The following is a 15,853-nucleotide window of genomic DNA, read 5'->3' as shown; positions in this document are numbered from 1 at the left end:
AGTCTCCTCCAACACCTTTGTTTGTTTGCCGTTTTCAAGACGGGGTCTGCATATCCCTGCCTTTCCTGGAACTCACCCTGTAGGCCAGGCTGGCCTCAAATCCAGAGAGATCTGTCTGCCTCTGCCTTGAGTGCTGGGATTAAAGGTGAGAGCCAATGCACCCGGTGTCAATATACTTTCTGATAAGCAAGCATCAGATGTTTTATTCAACTAAACACTTTCTACTCCTAGGTGGATATGATGATCTACTTATGTAACTCTTGGAACACTGAGGTAGGACAATAATGCTTTTGGGGGTAGTCTGGGCATGTAGTGAGATCCTGTCTCAATAAAGTCAGTCACTCCTTAGTTGTTGTGGGTTTTTTTTTTTTTTTTTTTTTTTTTTGGTTTTTCGTGACGGGGTTTCTCTATAGCTTTGGAGCCTATCCTGGAACTAGCTCTCATAGCCCAGGCTGGCCTCGAACTCAGAGATCTGCCTGCCTCTGCCTCCCGAGTGCTGGGATTAAAGGCATGTGCCACCACCGCCTGGCTTGAACACATGCTATCTTTTTTTATTGCTTTATAAATAATATCATTCAAAGTTTCCACTTCCTCCCCTCCTCCCATTTCCTTCCTGTTCCCCTCTCCCCATCCAGTCCTAAGAGAGGGCAGGGTACCCGTGGGAAGTCCAAGGCTCTCCCCTGAACACATGCTATCTTAAAATAACTAATTGTCTCTCAGCTTCCACCTGACTAAAAAAGATCAACCTGCCAGATGTGGTAGATCTCTTTAAACTTGAGGCCAGCACAGTCTGTCCACACAGCAAGTTTGAAGCTGGTTTCAAACACAGAGATCCACCTGTGTCTGCCTCCCAAAGGCTAGGATCAAAGGAGGACTTAGAAACCTTATCTTGAAAAACAAAAACCAGCGCTGGAGAGATGGTTAAGTGGCTGCTCTAGAGGATCCACATTCAAGTCTCAAGTCACACTATGCAACTTCAGCTCCAGGGGATCCAACACCCACATACAGGCATTCATTCAGGAAAAATACCAATTCACAAAAAATAAAATAAAAATCATTAAAAAGGCTAGGACACTATTTTACCCATAATAAATCCCACACTTTCTTTTTTTCATTTGATTTTGAGGATCACCTTAATGCCACTATCTATGATACAGGTCAAGGGGTGGACAGAACTTGGTTAGAACACAAAATTAGAACTAGAAAATTAGTCATCGGGCTGGGACTATAACTTAGTTGGTGGTAGCATGCAGGAGTTCCTGGGTTTGATCTCTAGCATCACATAAACAAGGTGTGGTGGCAGAAGATCAGCTGCTTAGGGGCTACTTTGAGCCCTTGTCTACAAAAAGAGAAGGGAGGGAAGATTAAAGATGGCTTGGTTAAAGTAATTTACTGTCAATCTTATGACCTGAGATCAATCCCTGGAGCTCACCTGGTGGAGGACAGAACTGACTCCCACAAGTAATCCTGACAGCAGGCATGTCACATATGCCCGCCCACAGACACTCCGATGCTTACAGGTATAAAGTGATTTAATGGAGCAGCCGTTTTCCAGTAGTTTACAAGGATCACCTTAGCATTTTATCACCAAAAGCAGACCACTCTGTCCTCTAGAACAAAAACACACTTGCTAATAGCCACCCTTCCTAACAGAACATCCCAACACTACATACTGGAATATTCCACCAGGAAGCAGCAATAGTTGGAAAATTTCTCTAGTTTTGTCAAAACAATGCACTACAAAGAAACAGCAATCTCAATCAGTTAGGATCTCACTATCAGTGCTCTAGTTAGTTATAAAAGGGATGACGACGAGCCTTTCTTGACCAATGTGTAAGTATTTTGAAATAAAGGAAAAGCACAACTCTCAGCCAGGCGGTGATACCACTCGTCTTTAATTCCAGCACTAGGGAGGCAGAGGCAGGCAGATCTCAGTGAATTCAAAGCCAGCCTGGTCTGAGTGAGTTCCAGGACAGGCTCCAAAGCAACACAGAGAAACCCTGTCTTGAAAAGAAACAAAAACAAACAGAAAAGCACAACTCTCCCAATAACTGTCTTTTGAATACACACTTCCCTCGCCATCAATGCTCATTAAGAACAAACATGTTAAGGCTGGAGTAAGAGCACTTGCTGCTCTTCCAGAGGACCTGAGTTCAATCCACAAACCCACATCAAGCAGCTCACAACCACCTTTAACTCCAGGGTAATCTGGCCTCTTCAGGCATCTGCACACATACATATTCATTTATCAGAATAAATGAACTCTAAACAACAACAACCAACAGAATTTTGGGGCCCAAGACTATGTAGCTTAGTGGAAGAACACTTGCCCAGCATTCAAGGTCATGGGTTCAATTTCCAATAACTCAAAAAGATTTTAACTGCTTCAATCCTCTGTACAATATAAGAATGACCCACAGCAGCTATGGGGTACCCTGGGAAGTAGAGACAGGAGGGCCAGTTTCGGAGATCTTATCTCAAAATAATGAAACATCCCAATTGAAACAGTTTTATTCTACCATGCCAAAGAGTCTCCAGTCACATAATACTAACACCAACGCCCAAACCAACTTTTCTGTAGTGCCTTGTACACACTAGGCAGGCAAAAAGTAATCTTTTGAGAAAGGGCTCATTGCTCAGGTTGGCCTTGAAGTTGTGATCCTCCAGCCTTAGTTAGTCTCCCCACTATTGGGATTACAAGTGTGGGCTTGGCTACTTAGCATGCATGGTAACAATCCTTAAAAAAAAAAAAGGACAAAAAGAAAAACCCAGTTTTTAACTGCTGAACCATCTCTCCAGCCCCTCAAAGTAACATTTTTTTAAACACCTGCCTTGCTAAGATACTTTCTAATTTTTGTTCAAGTAGTTACCTTATTCTTTTTTAATGGTATCCAATATGTCATTTAAGACTATAAATCGGGCTTGTGACTACTGCCTGAAATCACAGAACTTGGAAGGTAAAAAAGAAAAAAGGTCCCCTCCAAAATCACACAACTTTTATTACATGTATTTACTTGTGTGTGTCTGTGTCAGTTCCAAGAACAGAATTTAGGTCCTGATGTTAGCTGCAAGCATCTTTATCCACTGAGCCAGCTCATGAGCCCCCACTTTCTCATTTTATTTTATACATTTTTCTTAAATACCTGTCTAACTCACTACAAAGGGTTTGATAAGCTTGACTGATTAATAGTAAAAAAGCATTTGTGGATTTAATTTTTGATGTGTGGATAAAATTATAACTTGAAGGTCACAGACATGGTGGGATGGAGCCGTGGCAGGTCAGTGGTAGAATACTTGTGTAGGCTGAGCTAAGTCCTGGAGTTGAGCTCCCCGCAGCACCACAAAAAAACAAATAAAAGACACAGCAGGGGTGGGGGTGGGGGGAGTGCCCTGACTAAGGTCATTCCCCTTAAAGGAGATTTTAGAAGATCAACGTGATAACAGTAAACCACAGTCCTAGCCAGGGTCGTGTCTGCAGGCCCAGCTACTCAAGAGGTTAAAGTTGACGCTTAACTCACAAACTCAAAATTAGCCTGATGCTCATCCTTAATCCCCAAATGAGGCAGCGGCAGGTGCATCTCTGAGTTTGAGGACAGCCAGGACTACACAGAGAAACCCTGTTAGGGGTGGAGGTGGGGAGGATGGACACACAGCTAGCCTGACCTAGCCAACACAAATAAGAGGGGATCTCTTTCTCTCTATCAACCCAAGACACCAGACATAAAAGCAAAGTTAATCTAGAACTCAGGAGGCAGAGGCAAGTGGATCTCTATGAGTTCAAGGGCCTGGTCTACAGATCGAGTTCCAGGACAGTCAGGGCTACACAGAGAAAACCCTATTTTGAAAAACAAAAACCAAACCAAACATCAAGTAAGCTTTAAAGGATCAATGTTAGATGCCTATAATCCTGCACTTGGGAGGCTGAGGCAGAGGGATTGTAAAGAGTTCAAGACTAGTCTAGTCTGGATAACAAGGCAAAACTTTGTCTCAAGACACCAAGTCTAGGCCAACAGTCCCAGGTTATCAGAATGACTACAAAGAGTTGCCCGGAACCCAAACATGCCAAGTTCTATGAACCTAGTAGTAAGGGCTGCAACAAGAATAAAGACTGTAGCCAAGCGCCCAAAGCATGCCAAATGGCAACGCCTGCTATTAGAGGCAATCTCGCGGAGCTCTCGGTGCCTGAGCGAGAAGCCATATGATTTCTAACCTCATGGAAAAGAGCTTCGAACCTTCCCCCCCCCCCCACTCCCTCTTAAGATAGCAGGCTGCGAAAGAATGAAAAGACACCTACAGAATGTATCCTAGGAGAAGATTCTATTCTGAGATTCCTGGAGAATAGGCTGGACTCAGAAATCTCTGCTGGAGATGATCAACTGGACAGACAGACCTAATAATGGGCAGGCAAAAATTTTCCTTCCCACTCTTCAAGCAGACTCCAACTAGTATCTTACAAGCAAGTATCTTACTACAACTATCATGCAAGTACTCTCTCAAGCCCTGTTTCAAAGAAGACTCCTCTTGTTAAAGGGTACATCCAATTGGTCTATGTGGTGTGGCAGGAAGGATAGAAAAATACCTTACTACATGCCGCCGTAAATGCATGCTTACTGAAGAATGTGTCTAGAGATCTCCCTTCCCCGGAAGGATTAAGTACATCTCCTACCGCAATGTGTGTCAAGACTCGAAACTCAAAGAGTGTTTGTTCATTAGATCCACAGGACATAGGACTCTTGAGCAGAATACTCAAGCTCTTAGGACTAGTTCTGAATTAAGACACTTGGAGGGTTACCCGAGGAAGACCACCACATCCTAATTGGATGCGCTCATCACTCCCCTTCCTCTGTATGCAATTATTCTCCACCAATTTTTTTTTTGAGACAGACTCACCCTAAACATGCTAGGCAAGTACTCTACCACTGAACTGTATCAAGACTACTTTTTACATTTTATTTTGAGTCAGAATGTCATTTAGTTATTCAGGCAGACTTTGAACATGCAACTTCCTGCCTCAGCTTCCCAGGTAGCTAAAATTACTCCTGTGCCACTAGAGCTAGCTCCTGTAAGATAGTTCTAAAGATCAGTGTATATAACAGGACTAACACAACAGAGAAACCCTGTGTAACAGTCCTGGCTGTCCTGGAACTCACTTTGTAGACCAGGCTGGCCTTGAACTTACAGAAATCTGCCTGACTCTGCCTTGCAAATTCTGGTATTAAAGGCATGAGCTACCATTGCCTGGCACAATCCAAGACTTCTATGCATAGTTAAATACATATAACCTGTCATATGTCAAACAAGTCTCTGCAATTGGTTTTATATTCACCTCTCCCCTGAATCATAAATATTCTGATTCTTGACTCTTCTCCTGTTTTTCATTTTAAAATCTAAGATGGGACATGGCACACAAGACAAAGGGATGGATGAAGGCTCTTCCAGAGCCTGAATCTCTAACGGCTTAGGTAGATACATGAAAGCCTAGAAGATAGCTGCCAAGTCTGAAACAGGCCAGCAGTAAAAACTGAGTGAGATTCTTAACCCTCAAAGACTCCGAGAGCTGAAGTCGTGGCTTAGTAACAGGGTGACTGCCAGAAATGGACAGGCCTTGAGTTCAACCACTAGCAGCAAAACCAATATCTTTAAAAATAGCTTGGAATGTTCATTCAGTGTTTGTTTGCAACCCTAAGTTCAATCTCCAGCACTCTTCCTCCCAATATATATTTGCGAATGCACGGAGTGTGCAAAACAAGAAGGAATGGAGGAAGGGATGGAAAGAGGTATGAAATGAGGAGAAAGAAGACTGAATGACTGCTAGCTATCACTCTGAAGACTTTCTTTTTGGAGAGAAGTGCTGAAAATCATACACACTAGCTTTGTAACTGTGTCATCAAGTAGGATCTTAGCCAGTGTATCACCTGAGTCACAACCACACCTTCAAGAATATGAAAAGCTTACTTCCCTACAGTCTTCTTTAAGAAGCCCTTACCACTTTCTGGGTGTGTCTTACTTTCTTTTGAGTAACACAGTCCCTTTATCCACATGCTTAAACCTTATTAAAATATCTTTTTTTTGCTCATATTTTTTCTTTTATTTATTTATTAAAGATTTCTGTCTCTTCCCCGCCACCGCCTCCCATTTCCCTCCCCCTCCCCCAATGAAGTCCCCCTCCTTCGTCAGCCCAAAGAGCAATCAGGGTTCCCTGCCCTGTGGGAAGTCCAAGGACCACCCACCTCCATCCAGGTCTAGTAAGGTGAGCATCCAAACTGCCTAGGCTCCCACAAAGCCAGTACATGCAGTAGGATCAAAATTATTAAAATATCTTTAAAATCCAAATTTAGCCTCATTTAAGAAAGAATATTGAGAAATGAAAAAAAACAAAAACTACCTGAAATTCACTAGGTTGAGAATGTTCTGCTGGGCAGTGGTGACACACCTTTAATCCCAACACTGGGGAGGCAGAGGCCAAGTGGATCTTTGTGTTCAAGGCCAACCTAGGATACTTAAATGAGTTCCAGGACAGCTAGGGCTACACAGAGAAAACCCTGTCTCCAAAAAGAAAAGGTTTCTTTTATTAAGAGGAGAAAGATGTTTACAGAAGAGTCGCCTATAGTCAACTGACCTTGAACTCGGGGCCATTTCTTTTCCCAGCATCTAGTTCATTCAGTAATGAATGAACTGGTCATGGTGGCTCACTCCTATAATCGCAGCATTTGGGAGACTGAGGCAGAAAGATCAAGAGTACAAGTCCAACTAGGAACACAGGAGACCTTATCTCAAAAGAGAAAAACAAAAAGGCCTAGAAACCACTTTAAGTTCCTTATTTGAAACCAGGTGTGGTTCAACTCGTGGCAATGGATCCAGTTTTGGCTATGTACATGTTTTTCCTTATAAGGCAACTTTGGGGAATATACTAAGAGTAATCATAAAGAGCTAAATTTATACAGGGTTAAGTACTAAGGGAGGTTTATATAAGAAAACAACTGGCTACTTATTCTATTAGCCCATCTAAACAGGAACACTCCAACCAGCTCACACACCATGTGCTATAAAACAGGGCCACCAAATTTCTCCTTCAGTAGTTGGCCTTTGTAGATGTAATTCCACAATAATACAGCCTGCTGGACTCAGAGTAATTTTTAAGACTAGTCTTGTAGATTTTGGAAAAGACAGTTTTCCAAATCAGCACACTAGTTCACAAACTAGAATGTGGATTACTATGCAGTTACACTCGTGGAAACCAAGCTCAGAATCATAGGTCAAAGAGGCCGGCCTCTGCAGTTTGTTTGATGCTTAGCGTGTCTCACATTTTCACACTTTGACATTCAAGACAACAAGTTATCTAAGCTCTCAGCTGCTTTGTATATCAACTGGTGACATCTGTTGTTGTGAACATTAAATGACAACGTATCACTCCAAAGCATCTATGACAAAGCGCTCAGTCAATCATTTTGTGGTGACTTCATCCTGTCAATGTATTTTAACTAATGAGTCCATTTTGGGGCTACTCTACATTTGGTTATATATCAAAAGATAACCTCATATTGACTGAGTAAACTTCAAAATTACTCGGGCAAACTTTAAAAAGTAGTGTTTAGGCGGAGAATGTGATCGCATATACGAGCAGAGACACACACATCCTCAGCTATACACCAAATTCGAGGCCAGCCAGGGCAACATAGTAAGAACATAACTCAAAAAATTTGGGGCCCTGATGACTTGCACTCCAGCCTCAGAACGTGACTTAAAGTAGAAGGAGAAAACCAACTAACACCACAAAGTTGTCCTTTGACCTCTACAAATACCCATGCACACACAAACAAGTTAAAGGAAAGCTAATGGGGCCCACATCCTAAACCTGCCCACAAGTTCCTATTTACTTCTGAGATAATTCTACGCATGTTAAACTGGGGTACCTCCAAAGACTGACACATATGGATCCATTTTGCTATTTAATTTTTCTTTAAGGTTCATCACAATCATCCTAAAAATATTTTAGTATTAGTCAGGCTCATCCTATAACCCCAGCACCTGGGGGAATAGAGGCAGATCAGAAGTCAGGCCAGCTTCAGCCAGCCACATAATGAGTTGGAGGCCAGCTTGGTTTACAAAACCATTAAAATTTTTTAGGGGGGAGGGGCACTTAAAACTAACACAACTCAGCCATGAGAACGAAATCTTGCCATTTCCCAAAAGAAACTGATACGTACCAAAAAAGTTCTGAGTCACATACAACAAACTTTTGATTCCCTGACCAACACCTGAGATTTTTAGCATTTCCATGGGTTTGAGGTGCAACCAGATCCTTACTAAATTATTAAGCAAAGCAGGAAAAGATTATAAGTTGCATTACTTGTTCAGAGGAAGAGCCCCGAGCTAATTTAGACAGCGTAATCCTGTCTAACATGTTCTTTAGCACGCTCCAAACTTTACCAAACTTTCCTAAACTAGAAAATAAAGTTTCCAAAGACTTTTAAGAGAGCCTTAACACTTCCAAGTAGTTAGGAACTATGGCTAGGAACAAATCTAAGAATGAGATCAACTAGGAGAAAGAAAAGTAGCTTACCACGCCTTCAATGTTAACTTCATTCAAGCAAACTAGTATAAGAATTCATATTGAAACTGCTTCAGAGAATGCACTATATCCAAATTCTAATAAGAACCCTAAATAAAAGCATTGAGATAGCCTACAGGTTCAAGTTCAACTTGAAACAGTGTAACAGGACGAATTCATAAATGAGCACCCCACAGAAAGCTTTAAGTAACAACAAAAGGATGCCTACTGAAACAACAGTACCTGGCTAATTCTTGGCGTCCTAATGAATCATGACCTCTAGTAACATTCCTATATGATTTTCACATTTGGGCTCCCCCCCCCCCCACTCTCCACACGGCACAAGTTCCTATGAGAAAGTCTTTATATTCCATTTAAAACAAAACACCTTAAGAAATAACAACAAAAGCATCTATCTACCCTCATCTCAAGACTTTACACTATCAAAGGGATGAGTAAAGACCTTCAGGGTGATCTTTCAGGCGTCTAATCCCAAACAGAAATTAGAGCTTCTCGTTTATTAAGAATGAAACACCAAGCAAAAGCATCTGGCTTTAAAACCATGAACTTTGGTAGAATGAAGCCGAATCCACCTAAAAAGTTAATGAGTGCGGTGCCATCGTCGTCATCACACCACTGTCAGATTCCCCTTCAGTGACAAACTCGGGCTGAAACTCAGAATGTCTCCGTGGTGGGCCGAAGTCAACTTCCCACATGGCAGGGAAGAAAGGCACTCTGTTCTAACTGTGCCATGGAGTGCAGCAATGTATAACGCTCCACTTTTCGGGTGGGGGCAAGCCAGATAGTACAAAGTTTCTATAATTGGGAAAGTAAATACAGCAATACAAGGAAGTAACACAAATACCTCTGGCAAACTCGCAAAAAGCAAACATATGGCCACTTTCAACCTAGCTTATTCACCCAGGAATGAACACACTAACAAATTCGTACAAAAACTTACAGGAGCCCGGAAGCTCCCTTTAAGTTTTGAATTTCCACAGCATTATTAATCCATCAGGAAACTCGACAATGACATTCCTAAGATGTTACAAAGAAAAGCCAACAAGGACAGTAATGTTATGGTTTCTATCAACCAGTCGCATTACCTGGAATTATCTTGAATGAGCACACAACAGATTTGTTAACAACAACAACAACAAAAAAAAACCACCACCAGCCCATCCCGCACACACTGGCATTTTCGGTTTATAGACGAGTCTTGGAACAGCCAAAACCAGGAAGCCCCGGAGAAATTAGAAAACTTAGGGTAAGTCGGAGAGGTCTAAGACCCAGGCAAATAAAGGTGAGCCGGGAAGATCTCCCTCGGCCAACTCTCCTTTACAGCCCCCATCAAAACTTCACCCACACACGGGACTTGAAAGTCCAAGTGGGGGAGGCCATTTTAATGAGGCCTGGCTGAGGAACGTGAAGCGAGAGTAAGATAGAAAATCAGGGTAGGGCGTTCGGAAAGGAGCGCCAAGTACTTTACCCCAACAGCACCCAAGTCGGGTGGCAGCACAAGGAGCCCGAAAAGTGAGGAGCTGGATTTAAGGGCTCGAGAGTGGTACAAAAGTCGCAGGGGCTTTCTCCAGAGAGGACACCGAGTGATCTGAGCCGTGGGAGCCGGCTCCTTACCCCCAGAGGGTGGGGGCAGGACTCTTTCCGGGCCAGCAGCGCCGACCCTCGCCCTCCAGTCAGAGGCTACTACCCGGAGGTCTAAAGGCGGGAGTTGGCTAGTGCCGGGTTCTCCCCATCCGGCCATGCGGGGTGGGGGCGGCCATCCTGAGGGTCCCGGATCCAAGAGTGCAGGGGGGTGGCGGACGTGGCGCTCACCCGCGGGCCGCCTCCAAGCTCTTAATGAGCTTCTTGATCTTCCAGATCTCCACGTTCCTATCGGCAGCACTGGGGTCGTCCGCCATCTTCTCGCCTCCTCCTCCCTAGAGCGGCCCGGCGGGGCCCGGAGACACCAAGACCACAGAGTTAGCGCCGCCGCTGGGGCAGAGAGGCCCCCTTCGTCGCCACCCCCCGAGCTGCCCTCTCCTCCCGCCCCGACAACCCGCGGCACCGGGCGCCGGCTTTCCTACGCCCGCTTTACCTAGGGGCCCAGTGCTGGGCGGCAGCGGCTGCTCCTCCCCGGCGGCGGCTCCGCGGCGGCGGCGGCTCTGACGTAGGACACCGGCTCCCTCTCTCCAGGCAGCTGCATGTGTTGCAATCCGCTCACATGGGGCCTCTGATCTCACTTCCTCCGCCAGGGGCGGAGTGGAAGGCGGCGGGCGGAAGGGAGGGGGCCGGTGCGACGCACAGAGGCTCTGCGCGCGCCGCGACTTCCCATTGGCTCTCGTGCCTCCGCTTACAAGAGTTCTTCTGATTGGCTGCCTCTGCGGCCGCGCTGCCTTGTGAGGTGTAGGCCGGGGAGCGGGAGGCACCGCCTCCGTTCCGGCCCCGCCGTCTTTGGAGGGGGAAAGCCGGTGGACCCTGGTGGCCTGGCGAGCATTTTCTCGGCTTCTATGGGCTGGAATGGCGGTGGTTCTTAAAGGGCGCGAGAGAGTGGTCGTTGTCTTCCGTTCTTTGCCACTTCACCTGACCGGACACCTGAAGCTCTGCCACGCAGAATCCTGTTTCTCGGACCGACTCGTATGTACGTGCGTGTGGTCAAAAGTGCTTGGAAAGCTTGGAGGACGTCTCTCCGCCGTCAGCTTTGTCGCTAACCAAGTGCGGTGCGCCTGCGTGTATCGTGGCTTCGCGAACAAAAGTTCAGAATCCTGGCCTCTAGGTCTGGATCAGGAGCTTCGCCGAGGCTGGAGCCGATCGGCTGCGCTGGACTGAAGGAGGGTTTCCTGTCGTTTCAGTGTTACTGTGGGTTCACTGTGGCTCTGGGACTTGAAGGGTTGTCTGAGGTTGGAGACCCAAGGTATCTGAGAGCATGCGTGTTTTGTTAACTGTGAGCGTGGAGGTGGGGAGAACGTTGGCAACGTTTCCAGTTGTCTGTCTCCAACTTCACAAATTGTGTGTAATCAAAGATTTGAACTCTAGTTTTTCTAGAAAGAGGTGAATCGAGTAAGTAATATTAACTTGAGTGGAATTCACAGTTTAGTTGAGCTTATAACCGTTCATAACGTTTTTTTTTTTTCCGAGATGGGTTTCTTCTAGACCAGGTTGGCCTTGAACTCAGCCGCTCCCCCCCCCCTTTATTACTGGGATTAGAGGCGTGCACCACCGCTGCTTAGCAACCGTTCGTAATTTTTTTAACTTCGTTTGTTGGCCTCAAAAATATGGGCAACACTCCTGCCTCAGCCTTCCGAATGATGGGGTTACAGGTGTGAACCAGTAAACCCAGCCGATCTTTATATTTTGTGTATTAAAATAATCGACGGATATGAGCGTGGAGGTTGAGTAAAGTAGTAGTCTAATATATTTGAGGAGCTATAAAACTGACAGTGTGCTGCAGCCACAGGGGGAGAGGTGATCCAGGAACTTTTTTAAGCCAAACATAGCATTTGGAAAGCGGGTAGGCTCATTTGTAATAGCAGCAAGAACAAGAGACACAAGCCCCTAGCTCAGGACCCTCCTAGACCCTCATTAGGCTGTTATTCTGTATCTTTCCTACTATCCTCTGCAATGGATAAGGTGTGTCCTCGTGTTCTGTGAGCCACTCTAGCAAGTTGTCAAACCCAGCAAGAAGGTCCCGAATTTGTCAGGTTCAGCCTGGAACTCTTCCTAGGCATCCAAAGTAGACCTACAGGTGCTGAACTTGTGGGATCTAGTGCTAACTCCCGGTGGTGTCAGCACTGGAATACGGTACCCAGTGTGGAAAAGAACAAAACCTCTGGCCACCGAGGTTGAATGTTAGTAAAATGCGTGCCTATTACCCTGTCTTTGAGGATGCTGGGAAACACTCCACCACCTGCTTTATGTCCTGTATCTGCGGCCCTTGCTAGGGTTAAATGTTTTGGGGCCTTTATTTTTTTTTTTCCCTGCCCCAACCAGAGCCCCATAATAAATTTTGCTTGGAACTGGGATATACCTCAGTGGAAGAAGAATACTTGTCTAGCATGAGCAAAATTCTCAATTTGAACTGCATCACTGTTGCTGGGGAAAAAGAAAACTGGCTGAGTGGTGCAGGCCGCCTGTGGTTCTGGCTAGAGTACAGCCAGTCACAGCTGCTCTGGTACTGAGGTGGTCAGCTGAGTTGGGTAGGGTGGGGAACATAAGACTCCCATCTTAAACAAGCAAACAAAAAAAGCAAAAGGAGGGTAGGATAATGATACATGGCTAAAGTTCCTATTCTTCAAAGAATGAGGCAGGATCTTAGGTTCGAGGGCTGCCCAAGCTGCAGAGTAAGCTTAAGTAAGGCAGCCTGGATTGTGTCAGACCCTGTCTTGAGTAATTTAAAATGTCCAGTAAGCCAGGCGATGGTGTCACAAGCCTTCAATCCCAGCACTCAGGAGCAGAGACAGGTGGATCTCTATAAATCCGAGCCCAGCCTGTTCTACAGAGTGAATTCCCAGCCAACCAGGACTACACTACAAACTTTACTTGAGGACTGATGTGGTCCTGTGCTCTGACCAAAGGAATTGCTTTACTGTTTTCAAGACAGGAAACTGGTCTCACTGTGATCTATGCTATCTCCAAACTTGGAGAATCCCTCAGCCTCAGCCTCCTAAGTGCTGGGATTTCAGCTGTGAGCAAGATACTTGACAGAGTTTTAATATGAATTATGTATTAAAATGTTATTTCAGTGCTAATTTTCCTGACCTTGATAATTGTGGGAATCGTGTAAAGTGGATGCTGAAATACTAGGGTTAAGTGTCAGGTGTGGACTGTGCAAGGTAACAAGACATTAAATCTGTATGAAAAGTGTTCCACGGTGTTATGTGCCCTGTTCCATGACAGCTTAAGAGACTTGAAGATTTTAAAGTTGTAAATAGAACAGAGGAAACTACAGATTCCTCATCTGCCTAGGAAGTAGTTGAGTGTTGTGGCTGGAATAGATCTCCCACTTGTCAAATCTTTGAGGTCCTAAAGGGGGATGAGGGTTTTATCCTCCTGAGTAGACTAATGTTAATATAAAATTGCTTGAGGCTGCAGGCTCAGTCCTTTGCACACTGCCGCTCTCTTCAGGATGATGCATCAGGAAACCTGATAGATTTCTCAGACCTCAATTGTTGGGCTCTCCTAGCCACCTGGTGACCAGTACAGCAGCACCAAACAGACTGACAGGATTGCTTATTCTGGCCAAATTGTGTTGCTCAGGAAACATCACCTGTGCTTGTGGTTTTAATTCCTCTTTATATTCCTTTCCTAATTAAGAACTTTTCCCTTAACCAAGGAGGTGGCACTCAAGCCTTTAATCCCAGCTTCAGTTCAAAGGCAGGCAGGGCTCTGAGTTCGAGGCTAGCCTGGTCTAGAGTGAGTTCCAGGACAGCTAGGGCTACAGAGAAAACCACGTCGCAGGTATAAACAAAGCTTTGATATTCTGAGCAGGGTAGTGTGCACTGGTACTCGGGATGCTGAAGCAGGAAGACCAATGAAGGTGCAGCTCTGTTGGTAAACTGCTTGTTAGACACGAGACTGGTTCCATCCCCAGCACCCCATATACCACCAGGTATGGGGGTGAACACTTGTGAGACTGATGGAAGATCAGAAATTCAAGGTCACTCTTCACTGTACAGCTGTCCCCCAAACAAAATACACACCAACAAAAATCTGTTGTCTTGGGCTGTCAATAGAACTTGCTCAAGACAAGTTCTGAGTTTGATCCTTAGCAACAAAACACCTTTATGTGCTGACAGATGCACTTCCAATGGCTTGAAGCCCTAGATTCAATCACCAGTGACAACAAAATCAGGCAGGTGTGGGGATACATGCTTATAATCTTAGCTATCAGGATTGTTTCAAGTTTTAGGCCAGCTTAATTTGCCAGACTATATAGCAAGACTGTCAAAACCTTAACTTTTCTGGGTTAAAGCTACACCTATTCCACTGTAGATTTAATCTCTACAGTGTGTTTTTGCCTGTATGTAAGTGTGCTACATGCATTCCTGATATCTAAAGTAGCCAGGTTTCTGATCTGGAATTGAAGTTACAGATGATTGTGAGCTTCTGTGTGGGTGCTGGTAATCAAAACTAAGGTCCTCTGGCAAAGTAGCCAGTGAACAAAATGGCAGTCTCATAAAGTGATAACCACCAAGACAAACCGTCACAGTTTAAAACAAAGTGCAACCTAGGGGCTGGTTAAGAGCACTTGTTCTTGCCAGAGGACCTACATTCTGTTCCCAATATCCACATGGTGGCTCCTAACTATCACAACTCATTTCAGGTAGCAGACACTGAGAGAAACAATAAATGGGACCTCCTGCAACTGAGAAGCTTCTATAAACCGAAGGACACGGTCAGCAAGACAAAATGATAGCCAAAGAATGGAAAAAGACCTTCACTAACCACAAGTGAGTGAACTGAAGGACATGCCAGAGAGAGTGGGACATTTGTGCCCTAAACCTTTAAGAAGCATTTTTTGCCAGAGAACTCTCAACAGAGGAATCTAAAAAATGGCTGAAAGACACGTGAGGATATGATCAGCATCCTTAGCCATGAGAGAAATGCAAATCAAAACAACTGAAAATCCATCTTATACCTGTAAGAATGGCCAAGATAAAAAAACAGTGATGACAACTTATGCTGGAGAGGATGTGGGGTAAAGGGAACACTCCTCCATTGCTGGTGGGAGTGCAAACTGGTACAGCCCCTTTGGGTATCAGTATGACAATTTCTCAGAAAATCAGGAAACAACCTACCCCAAAGAGCTAGCTAGCACTACCACTTTTGGGTATATACCTAAAGGATGCTCAATCGTGCCACAAGGAAGTGTGCTCAGCTTATGTTCACAGCAGCACTGTTTGTCATAGCCAGAACCTGGAAACAACCTAAATAACCCTCAACCAAGGAATGGTTAAGGAAAATATGCATAAAAGTGACTTTTAGACATAAAGCAAAGAAAAGCCACCCTTCAATTCACAATCCCACAGAACCTAGACAACATAGAGGAACCTAAGAGAGATATATACGGATCTAATTGACATGGTAAGTAAAAAAAAAAGACAAGATCTGAGTAAATTGGGAACATGGGAGAGGGTAGAACATGAGGGGAGAGGATGGGAGGAGTGGAGAAAAATATATAGCTCAATAAAAACAAAAATCAGCTCTGCTTTCCAATTTTGTCGAATCTAGAAACAGCACTTGTTTTTTTCTTTAGATTTGTTTATGCCAGCCAGTACTTTTGAGAGTCTCACTATGTAGCCCTGC

The 15,853-nt window shown here is 44.7% G+C and overlaps 1 protein-coding gene and 1 long non-coding RNA gene across 2 annotated transcripts in view; one reads left to right on the top strand and one right to left on the bottom strand.

The window, feature by feature from the left end:
* Etf1 (eukaryotic translation termination factor 1) overlaps nt 1-10,794 on the bottom strand; it is a 32,368-nt gene extending 21,574 nt beyond the window's left edge. Inside the window, exons 1-2 of the mRNA XM_050135039.1 lie at nt 10,647-10,794; nt 10,385-10,488 (exon numbers count right to left, since the gene is read on the bottom strand). Coding sequence (XP_049990996.1) covers nt 10,385-10,470 — 86 coding nt within the window. The 5' untranslated portion in view covers nt 10,471-10,488; nt 10,647-10,794. The remainder of the gene's footprint in view (nt 1-10,384; nt 10,489-10,646) is intronic.
* A 124-nt stretch (nt 10,795-10,918) lies between these two features.
* Nucleotides 10,919-15,750, top strand: LOC126497153 (uncharacterized). Its single transcript, XR_007590534.1, has 2 exons — nt 10,919-11,462; nt 14,871-15,750. It is a non-coding gene; the product is annotated as an uncharacterized lncRNA (long non-coding RNA).
* The last annotated feature ends 103 nt before the right edge of the window (nt 15,751-15,853 follow it).

The sequence above is a fragment of the Alexandromys fortis genome, unplaced genomic scaffold (genome assembly GCF_014885135.2).
Source record: "Alexandromys fortis isolate MF-2015 unplaced genomic scaffold, M_Fortis_MF-2015_v1.1 scaffold_25, whole genome shotgun sequence".
NCBI classification, from domain to species: Eukaryota; Metazoa; Chordata; class Mammalia; order Rodentia; family Cricetidae; genus Alexandromys; species Alexandromys fortis.
The sequence above is the reverse complement of the archived record's forward strand: the minus strand, read 5'-3'. Positions and strand labels throughout refer to the sequence as shown.